This window comes from Henckelia pumila, chromosome 3, assembly GCF_033568475.1.
Source record: "Henckelia pumila isolate YLH828 chromosome 3, ASM3356847v2, whole genome shotgun sequence".
NCBI lineage: Eukaryota > Viridiplantae > Streptophyta > Magnoliopsida > Lamiales > Gesneriaceae > Henckelia > Henckelia pumila.
The window spans coordinates 117,397,953-117,425,029 of record NC_133122.1 but is presented as its reverse complement, the minus strand read 5'-3'; the positions used below and the strand labels follow the sequence as shown (position 1 = coordinate 117,425,029).

Below are 27,077 nucleotides of genomic sequence, written 5' to 3'. Positions count from 1 at the left end.
TTAAGTACCGAATGCAAATACAGAAATCAGAAACATTCTTTATTCAAACAAACGTTTACAGAGTTTGCAACTGAATACAACTTAAAGAATGAAATCAAAACAACTCAGGATGGTCTTTACGCATCCTGTCCTCAAGCTCCCAAGTAGCTTCCTCAGTGCCTCGGCGCTGCCACTGAACTAAAACCAAATGAATGACTTTGTTCCGTAAAACCTTATCCTTATAATCAAGGATACGAAGAGGTTTCTCAACATAAGTCAAATCCTTGTCTACCTGAACCTCAGACCGCTGCAGAATATGAGATTCATCCGCCACATACCGTCGCAACAGAGATACGTGGAACACGTCGTGAATGCTGGATAGATGCGGTGGCAAAGCTAGTCGATAAGCCAAATCGCCAATGCTCTCTAAGATCTCAAACGGACCGATAAATCTGGGAGACAACTTGCCCTTAAGGCCAAATCTGAGAATCTTGCGGAAAGGTAACACTCTCAGAAACACTTTCTCCCCGACCTCGAACTGCAAGGGCCTACGCTTGATATTAGCATAACTGGCCTGACGATCCTGTGCAGTCTTAATCCGTTTCTTGATCTGATCAACAATGTTTATCGTCTGCTGGATAAACTCCGGTCCTTCAGCCTGTCTCTCCCCCACTTCTTCCCAGAAGAGTGGAGTACGACAACGTCGCCCATACAACGCCTCAAAAGGTGTCATCCCAATACTAGTGTGATAGCTGTTGTTGTAAGCGAACTCGATCAACGGCAAATGATCCTGCCAGGCTGAACCAAAATCCATGACGCATGCTCTAAGCATATCCTCTAACGTACGGATAGTGCGCTCTGACTGACCATCAGTCTCCGAATGATAGGCTGTACTCAAACTGAGAGTAGTACCCATCGCACGCTGAACACTCCCCCAGAATCTGGAAGTAAACCTGGGGTCCCGATCGCTGACAATGCTCACAGGCACTCCATGAAGTCGAACGATCTCCTGAATGTACATCCGTGCCATACAATCCACAGAGTACTCTCGGCTATAGGCAATGAAATGCGCTGACTTGGTGAGTCGGTCAACCACAACCCAGATAGCATCACAGTTCCTCGGGGATACCGGCAAATGGGTCACAAAGTCCATAGTGATAAACTCCCATTTCCATTCAGGAATAGGCAGACTGTGAAGCAATCCTCCAGGTCGTCGGTGCTCTGCCTTGACCTGTTGACACACCAAACATCTCGAAACAAACTGATAAACACTGCGTTTCATTCCCTTCCACCAGAAACGAGTACGTAGATCCTTGTACATCTTGTTGCTCCCAGGATGAATACTCAACTTAGTGCGATGTGCCTGAGATAAAATCTCCTATCGCAACTCTTTATCCTGTGGAATCACAAGCCTACCAGACAAACACAGAAAGCCATCTGACTGATAATGAAATCCAGACGAGCTACCCTCGTTAGCTAGACGAGCTAAACGCTGGGTCTTTGAATCAGACATCTGAGCATCTCGGATCCGCGAGTACAAGGCTGGCTCAGATAATATCGCAAACATCTGGATACTCTGCATACCTTTCTTATGCTTGAAGGTAAAACCTGAAGTACAACAGTCACAGATCGCACTAGACATCGAGCAAGTCTGAAGTGCGGATAGTCGCACCTTGCGACTCAAAGCATCAGCGGTGAGATTAGCAGCTCCCGGATGGTACTTAATCTCGCAATCATAGTCCTTAAGCAAGTCCATCCAACGTCTCTGTCTCATGTTCAATTTTGCCTGAGTGAACAAATACTTGAGACTCTTATGGTCGGTGAAGATCTCAAATTTCTCGCCATAAAAATAATGACGCCAGATCTTCAAAGCGAACACAATGGCTGCCAATTCCAAATCATGGACTGGGTAGTTGTCCTCGTGAAGCTTCAGCTGTCTAGAAGCATATGCGATCACATGCCCATTCTGAGTCAGGACACAACCTAACCCCTGAAGAGAAGCATCCGTGTAAACTACATACCCTCCAGATCCTGACGGTAATGCTAACACCGGCGCAGAAGTCAACCGCCGTCGAAGCTCACGGAAATTCTCCTCACACTCGGAGGACCACTCAAAATCCACACCCTTGCGGGTAAGCTGCGTCAACGGTCGAGCTAACTGAGAGAAGTTCAGAATGAAGCGACGATAATACCCTGCTAGACCCAGAAAACTACGGATCTCAGCAACCGTCGTCGGACGCGACCAATTAAGTACCGCTTCAATCTTGCTTGGATCAACAGAAATCCCCTCCCTAGATATGATATGGCCAAGAAAAACCACTCTATCCATCCAGAACTCACACTTGCTCAGCTTGGCGTACAATTGCTCATCTCGAAGAGTCTGTAGTACCAACCGCAAGTGAGAAACATGCTCTTCCGTATTACGTGAATACACCAAGATGTCGTCAATGAAGACCACGACAAACTTGTCCAAATACTCCCTGAAGACACGGTTCATCAGATCCATGAATATAGCCGGCGCATTGGTCAAACCAAATGGCATCACTAGGAACTCGTAATGCCCATAGCGAGTACGGAATGCAGTCTTGGCTACGTCCTGATCACGGACTCTCAACTGATGATACCCAAATCTCAAGTCAATCTTGGAGTAAATTGATGTGCCCTGCAGCTGGTCAAACAAGTCATCAACACGAGGCAACGGATACTTGTTCTTCACAGTGACTCGATTCAGCTGCCGATAGTCAATGCACAGCCGCATCGACCCATCCTTCTTCTTCATGAAGAGAACAGGAGCTCCCCAAGGAGATACACTAGGACGAATGTACCCCTTGTCCAAAAGATCATGTAACTGATTCTTTAACTCACGTATCTCTGACGGAGCCAGACGATACGGTGCTCTAGAAATAGGCGAAGTACCCGGCATCAACTCTATGCCAAACTCGACTTCCCTAGCAGGAGGAAAACCCGGAATCTCATCAGGAAACACATCTGGAAATTCATCCACAACAGGAATGCTCTCTATCCCAATACTCTCAGCGGACAAATCAACTGCATAGATAAGGTAGCCTTCCCCGCCAGACTCCAGAGCTCGACAGGCTCTCAAAGCTGATACCAAAGGCATCGGGGGTCGCGCTCCCTCACCATAGAAAAACCAGCTCTCACTCCCTTCCGGATGAAAGCGTACTAATCTCTGATAGCAGTCCACTGAAGCTCGATAGGTAGTCAGCACATCTATTCCCAGAATGCAATCAAAGTCGTCCATCGCCAGGACCATGAGATTCGCCAACAGAACGTTACCTTCGAACTCTAAAGGACAACCCATCACTAGACGCTTAGCCAAAGCAGATTGGCCCGTCGGAGTAGAAACAGACATCACTACGTCTAGTGCAATGCATGGTAACTTATGCCTCTTAACAAAACGTGCAGAAATGAAGGAATGAGATGCACCAGTGTCAATAAGTACAAGAGCAGGTATACCATAAAGCATAAATATACCTGCGATGACTTTCTCATTCTCCTCCACAGCCTGATCATGTCTCAGGGCAAACACCTGGCCAGAAGCTCGTGGCCTCAAATGAGAACTCCCAGCAGACTGTCCCTGCGACCTCTGCTGAACGGTGGCCTGAGAACCCGATCCTGAACCAGATCCAGAACCGCCTCCCCCAGACTGTGGACAATCCCTCCGGATATGACCAGTCTCTCCACAACGGAAACAAGCTCCAGAAGCTCAGCGGCACTTGTCGGATGGATGGTTCTTCCCACAGTGATCACACTTGTCCTTCTTACCATAACGGACAATACCTCCAGAACCAGAGGAAGAAGAAGATCCAGACTTCTTGAAACTTTGGGCACGGGGACCCAAAGAACTAGCAGGTCTCGACTGAGAGAAAGACCTGTTCCGCCAAATGCTGTCCTCCGCCTGGTGACAACGGCTCACCAAGCCCTCATAGGACATGTCGTCACCAACCGCCACACGGTCATGGATCTCAGGGTTAAGGCCCTGAAGGAACAGATTATACTTCATCTCTGAGCTATCAGCAATCTCGGGGCAATAGGATAGCAGATCAAAGAACCTCTGCTGATACTCATCGATAGACATGGTTCCCTGTCGCAGACTCAGTAGCTCGCCTGCCTTCGACTGTCGGAGTGCAGGAGGAAAATACTGCTTTTGTAAAGCTGTGCGAAACTCGGCCCAGGTGGCCACTCCTCTCGCCGCAACAAAAGGTGTAGAAGTAAACCTCCACCACCTGCGCGCACGCCCATCCAGAAGATAGCCAAGGGTCTCCACCTTCTGCTCATCGGTGCATTGGAAAGTCTGAAAAGTCGTTTCCATGCGGTCTAACCAGTTCTCCGCATCCTCCGGAGACTCACCTCCAACTAAGGGCTTGGGACCCATAGCTAAGAATCGACGCACAGTGAAACGCTCGTCGTCATGGTGACGATGACGCCGTTCTCGACGAGGCTCCCGGTCGGCATCACCCCAACGCCCACCAACACTGCCATGAGAACTCTGGTCATCACGATTTGACATCTACAAAAATACCTCAAGATGAGACTAAATCCCAAGAAATCTTTTGCATGCTCTGATACCATAAATGTAGTGACCCTTACCCGGATCACCTACTAAACAGAACTTAGGCATGCAATTAACTTAATAAAACAGATATCAGAATAAAACTGCGGAAACCAATAACATTATACAATCCCAAGAAAAGGAATCTGTAATTATCCAATAATATACAACCAAATCGAATAGCTGTATAAACCCAAACAACAGTAATAATTCCTAGACGAAGCTCCAGCTGGCCAACCACTGACTAGCCCCTCCTGGATCCACCCTCCTCGTCCAATCGCAAACCTGCCCCATGGAATAGGGTGTCCAGAAAAATACAGAGTACGAGACGTGAGCATAAAACGCTCAGTGCGAGAGTATGAGTATACATGCATGCAAAGTGAACTCCCTATAGACTCGAGGTCAAGGATCAGATAACAGAGACAGACCGGGCCCTGGTATGTAGCACGCTGTGCCGTCGCTTCAGGAGGTGGCTCCCATACCGAGATAACTGTGGATACGCCGGACCCAAATCGATGGAAGTCCATCCACTAACAGGATAGGGTAAAACCCTACTAACAGACATCTCGAAGGAGATACAGCAAGATGCAAATGAATGCAGCATAATATCATGGCATAAAAATCATGCGGTCACATAATACATGCATACTCAGTCAGGATATCTCGAATAGTACTTTCGTACCTCAATACAGTGCAAGCTCTACCAACTCTAGGTCCACGCCTATAGTCTGCTCTACACTGCCAAATGATACTACTATCATTAAAGTGCTCTAAAAGCCTTAACTAAGCTATTGCATACTCCTAAATATTTATAGGAAGCAAAAGCTATACCTTCGTCCGTCGTTAGCCCTTTGATGTCGATGCCTCCAGAACTTGGGCACAACTCCGCTACGACTACCGAACGCCTCGCCGACCTCCGGACCAAGCCTAAGAAGACTAAAACAGCTCCAAAAGGACTAGAAAGGAAAGGAGAACTCGGAATTAGCAAAGAGAAATGAAGTCTCGGCCTTCTATTTATAGACAACGATCGGAACTTCCGATCCTTGATCGGAACGTCCGAACCTCGATCGGAACGTCCGATCCTGCCATCGGAGCTTCCGAAGATCCTGATCTGCCACGTGTCAAAATATCACTTGATGACTCCGGATAGGGGTGATCGGAGCCTCCGGTCCTGATCGGAGCTTCCGATCCAGCCACACGTCATGGATGACGTAATATCATCGGTGCCTCCGATCCTCATCGGAGCTTCCGATCCCGATCGGAGCTTCCGATCGTCCCTTCGGAGCTTCCGATCGTCCCTTCGGAGCTTCCGATCCGTCCAATCCCCAATTGAATTAATTAGCATTAATCCTTTAATTACTCAATTAGGGTTCGGGCTACTACAATGTAAATTTCGTTCAAGTGCTAAAAATTCATTTCCATGAGTTCAAAACACCAACTAGAAATTGAAAAGCACAAAGCCAAACCCGAGCCCTCATGGGCTCATGAAAGCCGAACACACACACACACACACACACTACACGAATTTTCAGTCCAAAAATACACCATTTTCAAGTTAAATCAAGAAACTATAATCTATGCTTGGGTTTTAAATAAAGAAACAAAGAAAGCTTGCCTAAATCACTACAAGAAGGCAAAGGAAGGGGGCGGCTGGAGCTTCCAACTCGACGACCAGTAGCTGATCCAGCCTCAAAAGGCATCCTCCAAGGTGTCTTCATGGCGGCAGGGCGGCAGAAGAGTGATGGACGGCGGTAGGGAGTGGAGGAATGGGGGTGGCCGAAGGGTTCTAGTGGAGGAGAGGGAAATGGCGTGTGAAGGGGAAAAGAAATGAGAGGGTGGCGGCTAGTTAGGCTTCAGAAATGCTAGGGTTTAATTTTTGGTATGATATTTTAAGTGTAGTTGTGTATATGTGTAATGGACCGGGTTCGTCCCTCTGCTTCTGGCCCATCTGGCCTTCTGATCTGGGGCCCTCGACCATATTCATGATCTTCTCTCCACCTGGAAATAACAGTTTTTGCCTTTCCCAGGATTTGAACTTGGACCACCAGGCATATATCCAAATTCAACTCAATCCTGACACCACTAAGCTGATCAGCTTAGTGGTACCAGGATTGAGTTGAATTTGGATATATGCCTGGTGGTTTAAGTTCAAATCCTGGGGAGGGCAAAAACTCTCCTTTCCAGGTGAAGAAAAGATAATGAGTATGGTTGCGAGCCCCCAGAGCAAAAGGCTAGATGGGCCAGAAGTAGAGGGATGTACCCGATCCATTACATAAAAGGGCGCCCTTTTATGTAATGGACCGGGTGTGTCCCTCTACTTCTGGCCCATCTGGCCTTCTGCTCTGGGGCCCGCTACCATACTCATGATCTTCTCTCCACCTGGAAAGGAGAGTTTTTGCCCTTCTCAGGATTTGAACTTGGACCACCAGGAATATATCCAAATTCAACTCAATCCCGGTACCACTAAGATTTCCAGGTGGAGAGAAGATCATGAGTATGGTCGCGGGCCCCCAGAGCAGAAGGCCAGATGGGACAGAAGCAGAGGGACTCACCCGGTCCATTAAATGAAAGGGTGCCCTTTTATGTAATGGACCGGGTGCGTCCCTCTGCCTCTAGCCCATCTGGCCTTCTGCTCTGGGGCCCCGCGACCATACTCATGATCTTCTCTCCACCTGAAAATGAGAGTTTTTGACCTCCCCAGGATTCGAACTTGAACCACCAGCCATATCCAAATTCAACTCAATCCTGGTACCACTAAGCTGATCTGCTTAGTGGTACCAGGATTGAGTTGAATTTGGATATATGTCTGGTGGTCCAAGTTCGAATCCTGGGAAGGGCAAAAAAACTCTCATTTCCAGGTGGAGAGAAGACCATGAGTATGGTCACGGGACCCCAGAGCTGAGGCCAGATGGGCCAGAGGCAGAGGGACGCACCCGATCCATTACATAAAAGGGCGCCCTTTTATTTAATGGACCGGGTGCGTCCTTCTGCTTCTAGCTCATCTGGCCTTCTGCTCTGGGGTATTTATATAAAGATAATGCTATGTGTATATCTATTGTTACATAAAATATTACACCCTATTATTAAATTAAAAAATTATTCAAAAACTCATTTAAAAATGGTTTCTTTTCAATTATGATTGTTCTTCTTGTTAAAAATATTTTAATGAAAAAATATTTTTTAATTATTTATTGTTTAGTTTTATAAGATTCAAGTTGAGAGTCATACTCATGATCTTCTCTCCACCTGAAAAGGAGAATTTTTGCCCTCCCTAGGATTTGAACTTGGACCACCAGACATATATCCAAATTCAACTCAATCCTGGTACCACTAAGCTGAAGCAGAGGGACGCACCCGGTCCATTACAATATGTATGTATAGGTGTGAGTGTGTGAGAGTAGGACAAGTCAAAAGATGCTTTTTGACCAAATAAAAGTGCTAGTATTGATTTTAAAATTTTAGCTTGTAGAATTCCCTCTAATTTAAATTTCTAAGTTTAGAACCTTAAATTTTAAATGCCAATAATGGAATTTCACTTGTTCGGGTCCAAAAAGGCTAAATTGGGAAATTTAAAGAATTACGCGCGAAAATGCGCTTACGCGATTTTTATTGAATGGAAAAATCTAAAAATCTAAAATAAATATTTTATTTTATTTTCCTCACCTCTCAAGAAATTTAGATCACCTAAATTTAAAATGAAGGAATTTTTTTTCCGCCGTGATTGCCTTTGCCGCGCGCCGAAGCCGGAAGTCACCAGTACAAGCAATTTAAGCAATTAAAATTTTAATATCATGCAAATAAATTCTAAGGAGATTTAAATCATTTAAATTACCAGTAATTTTAGAGTTTTAAACATTAAAACTAATTTAAGCATGGAATTTAAATTTATGGATTTTAGGCATCACAATTCCTCTCTACCTAAAAGAAATTTCGTCCTCAAAATTAAAGCTTACCGAAGAGCTCCGGGTAGCGAGTCCTGATGTCAGCCTCTGACTCCCAAGTAGCTTCCTCATCTGTATGGTGCAACCAACCAACCTTGACCATTGGTATCGACTTGTTGCGAAGTCTCATCTCTTGCCTCCCAAGAATCCGATCGGGCCTCTCCTCATAGGTCAAGTGAGGAGATAACTGAAGAGGTTCATAACTGAGCACATGAGACGGATTCGAGATATACTTCCTCAACATAGACACGTGGAAGACGTTAGGACTCCATCTAGGCTAGGGGGCAAGGCTACTCTATACGCCAATGCCCCTATCCTGTCAAATATCTCTAAAGGTCCAATGAACCTTGGTGCCTACTTCCCTTTCTTGCCGAATCTCATCACGCCTTTCATAGGGGCTACTCGGATAAACACGTGATCTCCCTCCAAAAATTCCAAGTCTCTCCTCCTATGATTAACGTAACTCTTCTGCCTGCTTTGTGCAGTCCTCATCCTGTCTCGGATCTTGGCTAAAATCTCAGCCATCTACTGTACAATCTCCGGCCCTAACTCCGATCTCTCACCGGCCTCGGTCCACAACACCGATGATCTACACGGTCTACCATACAATGCCTCATATGCTGCCATACCAATAGTGGCCTGGTAACTGTTATTATACGCAAACTCCACCAAGGGTAATCTCGACTCCCAGCTGCCCTGAAAGTCAATGGCACAAGCCCTCAAAAGATCCTCTAATATTTGTATCACCTATGAATGGCAATGGGTCAGGTATGGGTAGGATATCGTGCCTCCATCCCCATACCCATTTATTAAATCCATCCCCATCCCCATACCCATACCCATACCCATACCCATACCCATCGGATATTTAATTTCATCTCCATCCCCATACCCGTCGGATGATCGAATATCCATACCCTACCCATATATCATTTATTGTATATACTCCATAAAAATAATTTTTTTAAAATTTTAATTATTTGATAAAACTATACTTATTTACTAAATTTTTATATCAAAATTTTTAAGATAATAAAAAAATAAAACACCGAAAAAAATTTACAACCAAAGACTTATATAAAAAATAAAACTTCTAAAAAATAGCATTAGTTTTATATTAATAATTTTCATTATTTCATCCAACTAACATAATTCAACAAAAAAAAAAATAAATCAACATTTATTTAATATAAATTAATATGTGTATGTATGTATATATATATAGAGTTTTTTTATGGTGCCCAACACTATATGCCCACTTCATGCCCACCATGTACAATAGATGAGTTGACCGGTACAATAGATGAGTTGACTTGTACATGGTGGGCATGAAGTGGGCATATAGTGTTGGGCACCATAAAAGAACTCATATATATATATATATATATAGTTTCTTTCAAGTGCCCACCTACCATGCCCACCAATGATGTGATACTATTCTATTGGATGTGATAAAGATGTGATAAATTGTAGGTCTAATAGAATAGTGCCACATCATTGGTGGGCATGGTAGATGGGCACTTGAAAAAAACTCTATATATATATATATATATATATTCGGGTATCGGGTCGGGTATGGGTAGGATACCACTGCATCCTCCTCTATCCCCATTTACGAGATTCCCATACCCATTTACCCATTTATTTAATCGGGTCCAAAAAATGCCTCCATACCCTTCTCCGTTCGGTCGGATATCGGGTTCCCCATCGGGTTCGGAGGAAATTTCCATCCCTAGTATCACCCTCTCGGATTGCCCATCCATCTGAGGGTGAAATGCTGTACTGAACAAAAGTTTCGTTCCCAACGCTGAATGAAGGCTCTTCCAAAACGACGAAGTGAACCATGGATCTCGTTCATACACTATCGAGACAGGGACGCCATGAAGTCTGACTATCTCACGGATGTACAACTCCGCATACTGAGCCATGGATTAGGTCGTCCTCACCGGTAGGAAGTGTGCTGACTTAGTGAGGCGGTCTACAATAACCCAAATGGCATTAAAATTCTTCACCGTCCTTGTCAATCCCACTATGAAATCCATCGTAACATTCTCTCATTTCCACTCAGGTATAGGGAGAGGCTTGAGTAAGCCAGCGGGTCACTGATGTTCCGCCTTAACCTGCTGGCAAGTCAGATACTCAGCCACAAATCGGTCAATGTCTTGCTTCATGCCCGGCCACCAATATAACTGCTGAAGATCACGGTACATATTCGTACTCCCTGGGTGGATGGATTACGGCGATGCATGAGCCTCTGCCATGATCGTAATTCGCAAAGAACCACCTACTGGCACCCAAAACCGTCCCTTAAATTTTACAATCCCGTCAACCACTGAGTACAAACCACTACTCCTCTCCTCATCTCTCTGTCTCCACTTTCCTAACTGCTCATCATTAGCTTGTTCAGCATGGATACAGTCAAACAGCATAGTCCCCACCGTCAAAGAAGATAATCGGGGTGCTCTACCCCTGTCACAAAACTCCAAGTCAAACCTTTGAATCTCATACTGCAAAGGTATAGACACTGACAAGGAGGAAATCACTGCTGCTTTCCTACTCAATGCATCCGCAACGACATTAGTCTTACCCGGGTGGTAACTAATGTCGCAGTCATAGTCCTTTACCAACTCTAGCCATCTCCGCTGCCTCATGTTCAACTCCTTTTGGGTAAAGAAGTCCTTGAGGCTCTTATGGTCCGTAAAGATCTTGCATTTTCCCCATAAAGATAGTACCTCCAAATCTTGAGTGCGAAGACTACGGCGGACAAATCCAAATCATGAGTAAGATAGTTCTTCTGATGGCCCTTCAACTGCCTGGAAGCATAGACAATCACTCTCTCCCGCTGCATAAGAACTGCTCCTAATCCCAGCTTGGAAGCATCCGTGTAAACGACAAAGTCACCTTGCCCAGATGGCATGCCTAAAATTGGTGCTGTCGTGAGAGCTGTCTTCAATACGTCAAAGCTCTTCTAACACTCTGGACTCCAATCAAACTTGACATTCTTCTTGGTCAATGCGGTCAAGGGCACTGCAATAGATGAAAAGCCCTTGATGAACATCCTATAATAGCCTGCCAAACCAAGGAAGCTGCGAATCTCCGATGCATTACTAGGTATAGCCCACTCTTTCACTGCTTGAACCTTAGAGAGGTCAACCTCTACACCACCCTTGGAGATTACATGACCCAAGAATGCTACTCTCTGCAACCAAAAATCACACTTGTCGAACTTAGCAAACAACCTATGATCTTGAAGCACCTCAAGAACTGCCCTCAAGTGTTGGGCGTGGTCCGCTCGGTCCTTGGAGTAGATAAGGATGTCGTCAATGAAAACAATAAAAAACCGATCTAAATATGGCTAGAAGACGTGGTTCATGAGATCCATGAAGGCCGCGGGCGCGTTCGTCAACCCGAACGGCATCACAAGGAACTCGTAGTGGCCGTAACGAGTCCTAAACGATGTCTTGAATACATCTGACTCCTTCACCTTCAGCTGATGATATCCGGAACGAAGATCAATCTTCGAAAATATAGAGGATTCTTGTAACTGATCAAAGAGGTCTTCAATCCTAGGCAAAGGGTACTTTTTCTTCACAGTCACCCCATTCAACTCCCAGTAATCAATACACAACCTTAGGCTCCCATCCTTATTCTTCACAAAGAGAACCGGTGCGCCCCATGGAGAGAAACTAGGGCGTATAAAACCCTTATCTAGCAACTCTTGAATCTGCTCTTTCAACTCCTTCATCTCCGTAGGCGCCAAGCTATATGGTGCCTTAGAAATTGGTGCGGTACCCAGGACCAAATCGATAGAGAACTCAATCTCCCTATCGGGCGGAAGACTTGCTACATCTTCCGAAAATACATCTCCAAAATATCGCACTACATCCACATCTGTAATCACGGGTCTAAATGGCATCTCTGTTAAGGTCAAACTTGCCAAGAATGTCTCACAGCCCTCCAACACAAGTTGTTTTGCCTGTAGAAAAGATATGACATTGTCCTTCCTTCGACTCTAAGCTGACTCAAACCAGAAATGCTCAAAACCTTCCGGTCTAACCAACACTGATCTCTGCTGAAAATCAATAACCACTGCATTCTTCACCATCCAGTCCATCCCAAGAATCAGATCAAACTCAGGCCTGGGTAACACTATCAGGTATGCAACCACCGTCTGACCCTGCAAGAAAAGCTCAAGATTCCTGACTAAGCTCTTGGTGATTAGCTCTTCCCCTGACGGGATAATAAATGAGAATCCCACCAATAACTCCTCTTGCTGAATAACCCACTTGAGCACAAACGCCTCAGAAATAAAAGAATGTGTAGCCCCTGAGTCTAATAATGCCTTGGTGGCTACACCAGCTACTAAGATTCTTCCTGCAAAAACCACAGTTACAACGCAGCATTTGGGATCCCTAACCTCAAGCTAAATCTATGTTCATCCTAATACAATCAGCTCCCAATATTCTAAGCATGCAGATAACAACCAACAAAATCATGCAATAGCACACAAGCCTTATACAAGTTTCCCAATAACCCAAGGATATCTAGCACTTAGTATAACCAAATTCACACTTAAAACAGTTTACCAACATAAATCCACAAATAAATTTAAGGTAATGATTTAACTTGAAAGCTTAAAGTATTACCTGTGATCAAGGTGGTATCAGGGTCGGCCTCCTTGGCCTGCATCACGAAGACTCGCCCAGGAGCGGGCCCTCGGATCTCTGGACAATCAGCAACCACATGCCCTGGTTTCTTGCACTTGTAGCAAACTCCTGCTCTCATAAAGCACTTCCCATAGTGAGCCCTGTGGCAAATCCTGCATACTGGTTTTTCCCCTACCATGGGAGGAGCGGGTCTCTGGGCCTGACGCCCCTGAGGTCTCTGAGCCTGATGCCCCTGAGGTCTGTGGGCCTGATGCCCCTGCTGACGCGGTGGTCCATGGTACGGCCTCTTGCCATGCTACTGCTACTGCTGGCCATGAGCTGGGAATGGCTTATTACTCTACGCCTCAGCGCTGATATCTCTCAGTGTCTGCTCAGACCTCAAGGCCCACCTAAGGGCCAAAGCATAGTCAGCTGGCTCCGCCATAAGTACATCCCGACGGATGGCGGGTCGTAGCCCCACAATGAAGTGCTGGAGCTTCTCCTCCTCATCGTCTCCGATCAAGGGCACAAAGTGGCAGCCCCCCTCAAACTTCACCAAAAAACTGCGCCACTGATAAATCTCCCTGTCGCAGGCTCATAAACGCTGTCTTCAAACGGGCCCTCACATCCGCGATAAAATACTTCTCAAAGAAAATTCTCTTGAACTCGGTCCAAGGTAGGGTAGCCGGATCCACAGTCTTCTCCACTCCCTCCCACCAGAGGGAGACATCATCCTGGAGAAGAAAAACAGCACATCGCACTCGATCTGGATCTCCCAACTGCATATAGAAAAAGATCACCTCCAGCGAACAAATCCATCCCTCCGCTACCAACGGATCAGTAGTGCCAGCAAAGTCTTTGAGATTCATCTTCCTAAACTGCTCATAAACGGTCCCCAGTCTAGCTCTGGGTGCGTCCACATGATGCTCAAGGATACGGGATAATCCAGCTAGCACCTGAGTCCCAACATCCGAGGCTGGTAGAGGCGGCAGCGGTGGAGGAGGTGGCGGCGGTGGAGGTGATGGAGGCGGTGGCTGCAAAGCACATCCACGACGAGTGGCCATCTGTATGCAAGTTCAAATTCCAACACTTAAATTTCATGCCTAAAGGAAAAAGGTTTCTTTAAACTTTTACATATTCAAGGGGCTTTAAAACTCTTATTATCAACATTTAAACAGTCAAAGATAGAAAAATTTTAAATCTTACAGACTTTGAGGCGAGATCTCCCGAGTCCCAGCGTTCGGAGGTAAGCACATCTCAAGCCCAATGACCGTCTCTGATACCAACTGAAACGACCCTAACTACTAATATCTAATAAAATAAAGAAAATGCGGAAAAAATTTAAAATTTTTGGCATGACCTATTTGTTTGAATAATAAAACCACATGTCTCAAACAGCAGTTTAAATAAACCTCAATCCGAGGTAAACATCAAACACAAAGCATGCAAAATGATATCTAGTTCGATGCCAGACGAAGGGACAAAAGTATTTAATGTTTACATGCCAACATAATTTGCAGGGAATATCACATCCTGCAACTGAAAGGGGAAAACAACGACGACAAAGTATAATTATTACAAAGACATAAATGCGGAAAGAAAAAGAGCTGCAACGGTCAGGGTGTGCCTCCGAACACCTATGGGCCCTGGAAATCTTGCCCCGCAGCCTCGTCCAAATGCTCACCTGCACCAAGCATAAGGGTGAGCCTAAAAGCCCAGCAAGTTTTAAATAATACAGCAAGGGTTCAAAATAATGCATAATACTAAAAATAGTACTCAGTAACTAATGAATCGCACACGAAAGGGAAAAAGTCATAACATGCCCGAAGTAAGAATGATAGCGATATGCAATGAAAACACATCTATGAATCAATTATCCTTTACTTTAACTTTCATTTAGTTCCTCGATTGTGACTATGGTTTTGATCTATCAATGACTACGTATACTATGCCAGCAAGGATGCCGAGCTTTCTCCCGTTAAACACCACATTGCCCCTCTATATTTTGGTAGGGATGCCGAGATTTCTCCTGTTAAACACCGTACTACACGTCTCAATTTGGTAGGGATGCCGGGATGTCTCCCGTTAAACACCGTACTACATGTCTCAATTGGCAAGTGAGCCGAGGCATCCCTCGACCCAACATTGCATGTCTAAGTCACAACCAATTCATCTCATACTTTAACTTTTCATTCATTTAATAATTCTCAATTCAACATTTACCTTACAAACATTCTTTTAATACAATACTTCGGACTAGAATCTTAAGTAAATTTGAAATCACACACGCGAATGAATGGCGTTGAATAATGTAAACGAAGTAAACTCAAAAGATGGCACGACATAAATTTTATGGATGATTGGAGTGTAGGGGAGCACCCTTGGCTTAAAGCTTTACTCCTTTTTACTTAAGTTTACGCTCACAAGGGCCCAACTCGAGCGGTCGACCTAAAAAATCCATAACTCATCCTATATTAATCCAAAAAACTTTCCGTTCCAACCAGCACCTCAAACACACCTTAAAATACTCTAATAACCAGTATTTACATTTTTATAATGGTCCAAACCAACTCAAAAACTTAGACACCCGGACATCCCGTAAACGAGGGAAAAATATGCTCACGTCACTCTAACTTAAAACGTACATAACCCAATTGATTTTTATCCGAAATAGGCCCAATTTACGCCGACACGATCCTAACATATTAATCATGCTGAATGTCAGGGGTAGCCCCTGCCCAAACCATATAAACCAACCTATCCAGCCCTGTTTTCCCCGAATCATGGCAAAGTGACAAAAATTCTGTTTTGGTCATCTTTTACCTATAGCTACCCAAACTCATCCCTCAAGCTATTAGACCTCAAAAACCCTCAAAGAAACTTCTAAACATGCCCATACCACCAGCTAGGACCCTTGGACAAGGCTCTAGCTCGACTCTACTTAACTTCTCCTTTTTGATCGAAACACTTAACCCAACGCCTTCAAAACACTACTAGCCAACAACCCAACCAAAATTCCAACGACCAGCCCTATAATCCACCCAAAACTCAATCAAAACACATGTTTAAGACCCATGAACACCCCATGGGCAGCCCCTCCTCTCCTTTCATCCATTCGTACAAAACTTCAATTCAAACGCCACAAACTCACTACAATTTACAACATTTCAAGACATAAACACAATATGACTTGCCTAACATCAAGTGAGGCTCAAAACCAATCAAACACCCATAAATATGGATCAAACTCAATGTGTTGCATTCTGAATTTTTCCATTTCACCATGTAAATTTCGTTCAAGTGCTAAAAATTCATTTCCATGAGTTCAAAACACCAACTAGAAGTTGAAAAGCACAAAGCCAAACCCGAGCCCTCATGGGCTCATGAAAGCCGCACACACACACACACACACACAATACACGAATTTTCAGTCCAAAAATACACCATTTTCAAGATAAATCAAGAAACTATAATCTATGCTTGGGTTTTAAATAAAGAAACAAAGAAAGCTTGCCTAAATCACTACAAGAAGGCAAAGGAAGGGGACGGCTGGAGCTTCCAACTCCACGACCAGCAGCTGAGGCAGCCTCCAAAGGAATCCTCCAAGGTGTCTTCACGGCGGCGGGGCGGCGGAAGAGTGATGGCCGGCAGTAGGGAGTGGTGGAATGGGGGTGGCCGAAGGGTTCTAGTGGAGGAGAGGGAAATGGCGTGTGAAGGGGAAAAGAGATAAGAGGGTGGCGGTGTTGCATGTTTTTCGCTCGCAAGCGCACGATGTCAAGTTATAATATTGGAATTAAGTCCAAGTCAATCCCACGGAGAATGAATAAATGATATTATTTCAAAATTTTGTAACTAATAAAATCTTAATCCTATGTAGAGCTACGAAATTGATCTGATTTTATAAAGCTAAAATTTTCAAGAAACAAAACTAAATAACCACGAGTTCACGAGAGAAAAAATCAATAAGCGATGAATGCTAGAGGTTCGACTTCACTTAACTGTCCACCACAATTTATTTCTAATGATTGTTCAATTATCAATTCTTCTAGTTTACTAGCCAAGAATCCCTATTATTTTCTACTACCTCTCTCGAGTGTCAAACAGAATTTCGTATTCAATAGCAAACTCAATATGTCTATCTAAGTTTAACTATTAAATCCGATAAATGGCACGAGAATTCTTCTAAAGACTTCTATGGAGTTATATGCCTCTCGAACAATATAAACACCAAATATGTATTTTCCTATGTCGTATTCAAAATCTCCTCTCTCGAGTGATAGATTCTAAATCAATTATCATTCAATATATGGCCAGTAAATTGAAAGCATTAAAATCAGGAAAACACAAATAAACTGTGCGAAGAATTCAAATATATAAATCAAAATATCTCAATCATGGTTTCCAGTCAAGATCCGTCTACCTCTAGACTAAGAAATTAGTTCATAACAAATTCAAAGATCAAACAAAACTTGTTCTTCAAATAATCCATCAAACTAGAAAAATAGAGTTTAAAAGAAAACTAGAACGAAGTAAAATTAAGCTTTTTCGTCGTCGGATGCCGCCGTCTTCTGTCTTCGTATCAAATTCTCGAGCTCTTGTGCACTTCAAAACTCTCAATAGCCGTCTCTATGCTCTGAAAACTCTCTCAACCCTCGTATCCTCCTGAATAAGTCATAAAATCCCTTTTAAAACTCGATTAAAGACTTTTCATATTTTTAGAGACTGCGCAGCGCTGGAGCGCTAATAATTTGGCGCTGGGGCGCTCAAGTTTCGTATTTTATTTTTTCAATGACGGTCGTCTAGCGCTGGAGCGCTGAAAAGACAGCGCTGGGGTGCTTAAGACATGAAATTATGGGCGCTGGAGTGCTGGAAAACTAGAGCTGGGGCGCTGAAATTTCAAATAAAATTCTTTTACTGAGCTACAGAGAAGCGCTGGAGCGCTCCCAATGAGGCGCTGGGGCGCTATTCCTTTTGTCCAACGCGCATCAATCTTGCAAAAATCATATCTTGAGTTCTAGCCGTCGGATCGAGCTGAAATTTTGACAGCAACTTTAAAACATCCAAAATTTCAATATGAACGGTGGAGATCATATTTATATGTCTGTATATGCTGCAGTAATTTTGTAAACTTTTCTGTCTATAATTCATCTTTCCGCTTCTTCTTGCTACTTTTTTTCAAATCTTTGCAACTCACAAAAACAACAACAAATACGCATAATATCCACTCAATACATCACAAAATCCAAGTCAAATCATTTATAAATTAAGTGCATAAAATGCACTTATCAGGCGGCTAGTTAGGCTTTAGAAATGCTAGGGTTTAATTTTTGGTATGATATTTTAAGTGTAGTTGTGCATATGTATGTATAGGTGTGAGTGTGTGAGAGTAGGACAAGTCAAAAGGTGCTTTTTGACCAAATAAAAGTGCTAGTATTGATTTTAAAATTTTAGCTTGTAGAATTCCCTCTAATTTAAATTTCTAAGTCTAGAACCTTAAATTTTAAATGCCAATAATGGAATTTCACTTGTCCGGGTCCAAAAAGGCTAAATTGGGAAATTTAAAGAATTACGCGCGAAAATGCGCTTACGCGATTTTTCTTGATTGGAAAAATCTAAAAATCTAAAATAAATATTTTATTTTATTTTCCTCACCTCTCAAGAAATTTAGGTCACCTAAATTTAAAATGAAGGATTTTTTTTTCCGTCGTGATTGCCTTTGCCGCGCGCCGAATCCCGAAGTCACCAATACAAGCAATTTAAGAAATTAAAATTTTAATATCAAGCAAATAAATTCTAAGGAGATTTAAATCATTTAAATTACCAGGAATTTTAGAGTTGTAAATATTAAAACTAATTTAGGCATGAAATTTAAATTTATGGATTTTAGGCGTCATATTTTTCTTATCTGCCTTGATTTATTATGAGATTTTTGAATATGTTTATGTGTTTTAATTATTTCATTATAAACATATTGGTTGTTTCTAGAGATTGATGGATCTTGATTTGATTTTCATGTTTTGAATATTATTTTGCCTACTATTATTTTTTTTAACAATTTATTTGTGTATTTGATTTGATTGCCTTTCAATTTACTGACCATAGATTGAATGTTAAATTTATTTAAAATTGGCACTCGGGATAGGAGATTTTGAATAGGATCATAGGAAAACACAACCTAGAATTTTTGTAGAGTTTGGGAGGCTTACTGTGGGGACCTCGGGTGCTAATCTCATCTTAAGGGGCCATTAAAAGTTAAACATAGTTAACTCATAATCATCAACCAAGCATGCAAGAATTGAAAACAAAATTTTTTTTTGTAAGAAAGTGGCTCGCTTGAGCGAGCCTAGGGTGCGCTCGAGCGAGCACCACCGGGTCAAGGACCCCCTTGGCTCACTCGAACGGCCCCAGGCTACGCTCGAGCGAGCTGAGTTCTGCCCAGCCTGCTGAATTTCTGCTATGTAGCTGATCTTGGTTGTTTTTCTGATGTTAATGCATCTATACATGCCATAAATGATGTACTAAAGGAAGAACACATTAAAACACAAACTAAACATGTATTGCTATCTCAATCTTTCCAAAGTTGATACCACATATATACACATGCTAGATACAATCATAACCAAGTGTTCTACAAGGTTTATTCTATGTACAAGGAAGTTCCAACTACAAGCAATACAAAGTTTGACAACAACTCTAATCATAGCCCAAAGTCACCATGTGCTAATCTTTCTATCTTGAGCTATTCACGACATCTCTGTCCAGCTCCTGCCCCACCTATTATCATGCACACATACAAAACACAGCAATAGCCGGATAACTCCGGTGAGAAATACAATTCCAAGTATAAATAACATAACATGCGAGATAATAAACATGAATACAATGCATGTTTCAAAAGAAGGCTATCAAATCTGATAACAATAGAATCTCGGTTCTTGGGAACTTGGGGAATAAAATCTCAATCAATCACCAAATCACCAATCGAGGTGAAGTCAAGTATCTTATTTTCCCTGAATTTGGTGCAACTATAGTGAGTCATCTAGCTCTAGAAGTAAATCTACATTCCATTTCACTCAACTATATCCCTCCAAACGTCATCTGCACTCCAGGCCTTTCAGCCCTCTGTGATTTTCAGGCTGGAGTTCAAGATGAATGCAACATAATCTGTATGCATTAAAAACTGTAAAGCATCTTGAACATCTAATCAAATAAGCAAGCAAAGAAACAAAATCATCAAAATCACATAAAGACATATAAGGAAACAAGTATGCAATTTACAAGGGAATACTCGATAATCATATCTATCTCGAGTGTTCTATCCCATCTAGATATGCTGTCATTTATACCTTTCAATTTCGAGTCTAAAAGTACTTCAAATTTCAAACCTTCTTAAATATTTCTCGGTTCGAAGGCTACCGTCTCGACTCAACACACTTTGATACCAAGCTGAAAATGGAATATGAATGAGCCACAAACTCAGCTAGACATTCAAGCTAAGCTTAGCTAATTTAATAGACTCAAACGTGTAGAAATTCTGAAACCAACGGCGTAACAGCTAAAAATTGATAACCAAAACGATATCCAAATCAATCCAACATATCCAATACAAAACATCAGTATATCAGCCATATTTCAACCGAAACCAGCTCAATCAGAAATGAATATTTTCGAATATAGCTTCAATAATTCATATCAAATCCAAACGACGGTATTTTACCGATCCGTCTTCGAATACATATTTGGTACTAGCTCATATACGTATATATCCAAGAGTAATTAAAACCCATTGTTGCGAAATTTACGCTCGCAAGCGCACGATTATCATGTTTTAGTAAAGAATGAGTAAAGTATCGATTCCACGAGGAGTAATATGAAAATATTCAATACTTGTAATTAAAATAGTCTTAATTTTATTTAGAAAATAAAATTTGGAGATTTTTTGAAAACTTAAATAAATACTAAAGAATTATCAAGCTCAAGCACACACAATTCTTAAGAAATTATCAATTAGAGAGAAATTGTCTAGAGGTTTTGATTTCACTTGGCCTCGACAATATTCAATCCTAAATAATCTAAATCATGAATATCTTTCAATTAATAACCAAGAACACTTATATTATTCTATTCCCCTCTCCCGAGAAACAAATAGAGTGTATCAACCACAGATCGATTTAAATATCCCTATTAAAAATCTATAGGCAGTGATATTTGTAAAACGATGTTCCTTAAAGGTTTTATTAAAGTTGTATACTCTCCAGAGCTATATAAACAATTAACAGTGTAGTTTCTATTGATCCTATTCAAAATCTCCTCTTCCGAGTGCCGGATTCCAAATAAATATAACAACTCAATTTATGGACAGTAAATTAAGAAGACATTCAATGCTAGAAACACAATTAATCTACAGAAATTCAATTCATTAAAATCAAAGATTCATGAATATGTCCCAACCAAGCTACATCAACCTCTAGACTAGAAAAATTTAGTTCATACTCAAATTCATAGCAACCCAAATCATGTTCAATATCTCAAACATAATTCAACAAACAAAAGGAATAAATAAAAAGAAATAACAAAGCCGCAGTCTTTTTTCCGTGTCCGGTTGAAAAGTATTCGTCTTCGTTCCAAGCAATCTTCAAATCTCGATCCCGAAATCTCACAAAATTGCTCTCAAGATTATTGTGTTTATTGGCGGCTGATAGATCCCCATTAGGTCTGTAAAACTCCCTTATATACTCCCCAAGAATCGTCCAAAATCAACCCAAAGATATCTCAAAGTTTCCAAAATTACAAAAACAATTCGTTAGAAAATTCGCGACGCGCGGGCGCGCCTCAAAAGTCACGCGACCGCGCATAAAGTTTTGGATCACAACTTCAAAATTCTCGGACACGCGCGGGCGCGCGTAATGTCTAACGCGGGCGTGCATAAGTCTCTGCTTCAACACTCTAAAAACACTCCAGGAGGCGCGGGCGCGCGTGATGGCTAGCGCGGGCATGCATAAGCCTCGGGTCCTTCTTCATATTTCCTTCAAAATCTTGGACCATCTTCACTCGTTTTGCCTCTTCTTTGACTCCTTTGACTCCATCCATCATAAATTCAATATATGCTTTATTTACTACATCCAACACAAACAACAACAAATTTCACATAATTCCGCTCGAAACCAAACAATTATCCAATAATATCAATACAAAAAAAGTGCACAAAATGCACTTATCAAATTCCCCCAAACTTAAATGTTTTTGATAAGATCATAATATTTATATTTTTAGTATCATATTTCTCGGGTTTTTATCTTTTGCATATGTTAATTGGTGCGGTTTTATCATGTTTTGTAGTTGGAGGAAGTTTGATGATCTTGGCAAAAATTTGGGCTAAAAAGTTGAATTCTATCACATTTGAAGTTGCCAAGAAAAAATTTTGAGAAATTGAGCAAACCAGAAGAGGTCCTGGAGCAAGGCGTGGGCGCTGTGTTACTACGTTTTTACTGTCTGGTGGGAATTGAAGATTTCATAATTTGATAAGAAAATACCATATTTTAGGAATTATAAATATGGTATTTAATTTATGGAAGAATTTTGAAGAGAAGATTTTTAGATAAATAAAGATAGTTGGAGATTTTCTATTTAAAAACAATATCTCTACATTATCTTTTTAGTTAGGCTTTATCTCTTTTTGAATTTTTTGGGATTTTATTTTTTTTCCTTTTTTCTTAGTTTTAGACGTTAGTTTTAGGTTTCTTGGAGACAGATTTTTGTTTTCTGCTTTGCGCGTTCTGCATAGCAAAAGACAGTGAATATTTTCTTCTTCTTTTTCTTTTCATAATTTCTAGGTTTAATCTTTAATATTTTTAGGGAATTATGGAGCCAACTATGCTTGGCTAAGTTTTCATTTCTGATTCAAGGATATTTTTCGGTATTTCGATTATCACTGTGAGGTTATGTGTTTAAATTGATGTTTTTGTCTGTTTCTAGTATTTGTTAATTTATGATTTGTTTCATGAAAGTTGTGGGTCAATTAATCTGACAAATTAATTTTATTTATGATTTTTTATTGCTAACCATGAGTTCAGTGATCCGTAATTGTCATGAATGATTGGTACTTGAGTAGCGATAGATTATGTGTGTTGTGCTATCATAGCATGTTTGATCTAAATAAATTAACGGAACTAGATTTAACAGTTGCAACTATCTCGATTGTTAGATTTTAGGATTAACTGTTTTCACAAATCGAAAAGCTATTTTTAATCAATATGAAACTCTATCGTGCCCAGTTGGTTATTGATAAGTTTTGATTGGATGCTGGGTTTGGTCAATTAAAATAGGATAATACAAAAATCTTAGTGGCTATCCCTATGATTTTAAGGTTAATTGCTAGAACTTCATGAATAAATTATTTGTTAGCCAATGATCAGTGATATAAAATATTTGGTCAATTAAAATAGGAGAACACAAAAATCTTAGTGGCTATCCCTATGAATTTAAGGTTAATTGCTAGAACTGCATGAATAAATTATTTGTTAGCCAATGATCAGTGATATAATTGAAATACGGAAATTCCTTGAATCAGAGTTTGGTAAAATATTTAAATTTTCTCTTTTAATTATTTGTTCATCTCATTTAGTTAATTCTCGCATTAGTATTATTATTTTTATTTTATTTCTTCAAAACCAAAAGCCCTCCTTTTAGTTACATTTACTTGAAAGAAATAAATACCCGTTCCCTATGGATTCGACCCTGCTCACCATTATACTCATTTTGTTAAGGAGTAGGAATTTAAGTTTGGTGGCTCATCGACAGACCTATCAGTTTTCTAGTCCCGAGCAAAACCAATCAAGACTCAAAATCAAAACACATAATACTCACTCAAACAAATCAAGACCAACCAAGAAATACTATGAATTACTGGCCTCAGCAATATATTTATAAAAACATTTTTCATCCAATCATATCGCACCTATCAATTTTTATTTTCAAACAAATGCATGCTAGTGAACATAAAAAACTTACAAATCCCGCAACTCACGTTCAAAATACTCTTATCCAAATCAATTCACACATTCATAGATCATAAGGACTTTATAAGGTAAAAGGATCAAACAATAGGATAAATTCAGTTGAAACGCAAAATCAGGTTATTTCACCAAAGAAAAATTTGTGCGTGTTTTGGCCAAAAATTCATATTCATTAAAAGTGTCAATCAATCATCCATAGGCTAGATTCTCGCAACCCTTCTCCACTAGTATATTGGGCAACTGTGACTCGGTCAATAGAACTTAATTGGCTTGTAAATTAAGATCTGACTAATGGCTACAAATGAAGGAATAAGAATTCAAAAGAAGGAGTAATTTATGCTCAACTTTAAATTCCACTCCTTTTTTCATTCACTTTCACATCTATTCTTCACTTCAATTTTTTTTTTCTTCATCATTTCTTCTCTTTCATTCATCATTTTTCTTATTCTTTTTTTTTTTCACAAACAATTTTATTTTTCACCTCTTTTTAACTACCTCCTTCTTGACTTCTTCCACCACACCATTCCATATTTACAAATATCAACTAGGAGCACATAAAAATTTTAGCATTCAAATTACTCCCTTAGTGGTAGGAATTAGTGTTTAGGCTATTCATAGGTAGTCAATGCAGAACCTTGAAATGATGACGAATGGGATTTATCACACGTTTACACGCATGCCATTCGATTTTCAATAAGGCTCAAACAAGGTACTAAGGATAGTTGAATCAAAAGGTAGCATGAAAGGCTCAAATGATTTCAGAAAAATTGCCTAAATCATTCATAATCATAGTTATGCCCGTATTGCGCCTCAAAGGGTGTCCGAACTAGTTCTAGACAATCTCAATTCAAAAGTAAATCACATGAATTTTAACCAGTGCAGAAAAGAAGTTGTAACGCCCCAAAAAAATTAATTACCGAATAAATTAGCAATTGAAATAATTATTGAGTTGATGAAATAATTATTATTGCTAATGAGATTATAGAGTGTATTTACAAAATATACGTGTCAATTAATCAATGAGTTTGATTATTTTTAGAGATCTGGAATATTTGACATTTTGGAATAATTATTGAGATATTGAAATAAAAATAATTATTTATGTCAGATAAATTAATTTGGAAGGATATTTGACCGAGTTGACTGGTCAGAGTCTAAGTTGGACTTAGTAATTAATTTGGAAAAATTATGAGTCCAATTGTATGGTAAAAGCCAATAATTTCAGAAATGGTATTAATAGATGTGGATTGTGTGTACCGGATAAATATCAGATTTAGGACTAAATTTTACCATTTGATTATCAAATAAATTAGTCCGAGACCCGAAAATATCGGGTTAGTATAAATAGAAAACACGCGTTGAAGCATCAGAAAAGAAAATACAGAGTTAAGATTTTTCCCTAATTTTTCAAAATTCCCGACCAGGTACTGTAGCAGTCCATGTTTTTTATTTTTCCGGCCATTTATCGGAGCTCCGATCAAAAATCCAAACGGTGGATTGTAGCCAAGATCAAGACGAATCTATTGGTATAAAGAAATCAAAAATCCAACGGTTGGATCGCTGGGAAATCAGTGATTAACAAAAGAATTTCGCTAAGGTACTATTCATCATCTTCTTCGCCAAGATTTTCACGCTTTTAGATCGTTTTTATTGGTTCTAAAGCTAGTAATCGATTCTTTGAGTTGTGGGGATCATTTCCTTAGCTCATGGGAGCCTTTTGGTGCAGAAACGGCGTAGATCGAAGCCCCAAAAGTTTATCGCCGCCGCCTGGTTTTTCTCCGATCGCCAGCACGTCGGACCTCCGTTCAGGGCATGGCTTAGATGGTTGGAATTTTCTCGTTGAGCTCTACGTATTTGGAAAATTTCATAATTTTTGGAGAAGTTTTGCATCGCCGCGTCGCCGCCGTCTTCTTCGATTTTCCAGCGACCTCCGGTGAGTTAACCATTTTTTATTGTCTCGACGTGATAGATCCAAATATCCAAGTTTCGAGGCGAGATTCGAAACAGTGAAGTGGTGAGGACGCGATAAAGTTTGCAAATTTATCAGTCAAAGTTTGACTAGAGTTGACCGATGTTGACTTTTGTATATTATGTTATTTTTCGCAGATTCGATGCTAGTCGAGGATATTTAAAAGCAGGGATCAGCAGTTTATGAGTTTGAACTTTTCCAGACTTGGAAAATTGAGGTATGAGCTGATGTTGATTTTCGAAGGGAATGAATACTCGAGCGAGTTTGAGATTCTCAAGTTCCCGATTAAAATCACATACTTGCATGTTTATTTGATTATTTGATATTGAATGAGAATTTGAATGATTTAATTGATTTTTGATATTATTTGAAAGACATGAGTTTGTCTATACGAAATTGTTTGAAGTAAGTGATTTATATATTCGATTTGAAAATCATGAGATTGCTTATTTGAATTACTTCAATGATTTTCGATATTATATTCTTGAGTTTGAATATACAAGTTGAATGTGTTGACATCTTCGATACATTGATGTTTGAATACACAGATTTATTATTTTCGATTCGATTAAATTGCATTTAATTCTTATGCATTCATCTTGAGCCAAATTTCTTGATTTTTAGAGGGCTGAGTTGCCCAGATTCGAATTAGACGTTTGGGAGCTATATCGAGTGGCCTGGGATGTTGAGTTCCCCCAGTGTCAGCATACTCCTATAGTTGCGCCAAAGTCTAGAGGTTTGTGACGCGTAGCACCACCCCGAGCGGGAGCGTAGGTGATTAGTTGCGTGATCTTGACCTCGGGATCCCAAACGATTGTCTGATATTCCTTTGATTATCTGATTTGATAATCTTGATTTTTAAACACATGCATTTCATTTGCATTTTCATTGAAGAATATGAATTCATATTATTATTTTAATATACTTACTTGATATTACATGTTACGTTGCTTT

General features: G+C 40.7%; 2 protein-coding genes across 2 annotated transcripts; both read right to left on the bottom strand.

The window, feature by feature from the left end:
* Nucleotides 1–10,522: 10,522 nt before the first annotated feature.
* Nucleotides 10,523–11,144, bottom strand: LOC140889360 (uncharacterized). Its single transcript, XM_073297075.1, has 2 exons — nucleotides 10,732–11,144; nucleotides 10,523–10,613 (listed from the first exon to the last, which is right to left on the bottom strand). The coding sequence occupies exons 1-2, from the start codon at nucleotides 11,142–11,144 to the stop codon at nucleotides 10,523–10,525; spliced, it is 504 nt and encodes a 167-aa protein (XP_073153176.1).
* Nucleotides 11,145–11,146: 2 nt separating this feature from the next.
* LOC140889359 (uncharacterized) lies at nucleotides 11,147–13,338 on the bottom strand. The gene is made up of 5 exons (XM_073297074.1): nucleotides 13,140–13,338; nucleotides 12,551–12,867; nucleotides 12,092–12,469; nucleotides 11,467–11,692; nucleotides 11,147–11,412 (listed from the first exon to the last, which is right to left on the bottom strand). The coding sequence occupies exons 1-5, from the start codon at nucleotides 13,336–13,338 to the stop codon at nucleotides 11,147–11,149; spliced, it is 1,386 nt and encodes a 461-aa protein (XP_073153175.1).
* Nucleotides 13,339–27,077: the final 13,739 nt, after the last annotated feature.

Excerpts from the sequence above, each read along its gene's own strand:
- LOC140889359 (XM_073297074.1), bottom strand. The coding sequence starts at position 13,338 with ATGGTAGGGGAAAAACCAGTATGCAGGATTTGCCACAGGGCTCACTAT. Across the intron at positions 12,868-13,139 it reads TGATACCACCTTGATCACAG|GAAGAATCTTAGTAGCTGGT; the intron begins GTAATACTTTAA and ends TGGTTTTTGCAG. Across the intron at positions 11,693-12,091 it reads ATTACTGGGAGTTGAATGGG|AGAGTAGCATTCTTGGGTCA; the intron begins GTGACTGTGAAG and ends TTTTGGTTGCAG.
- LOC140889360 (XM_073297075.1), bottom strand. The coding sequence starts at position 11,144 with ATGAGGCAGCGGAGATGGCTAGAGTTGGTAAAGGACTATGACTGCGAC. Across the intron at positions 10,614-10,731 it reads GCAGAGGCTCATGCATCGCC|GTTAAGGCGGAACATCAGTG; the intron begins GTAATCCATCCA and ends ACTTGCCAGCAG.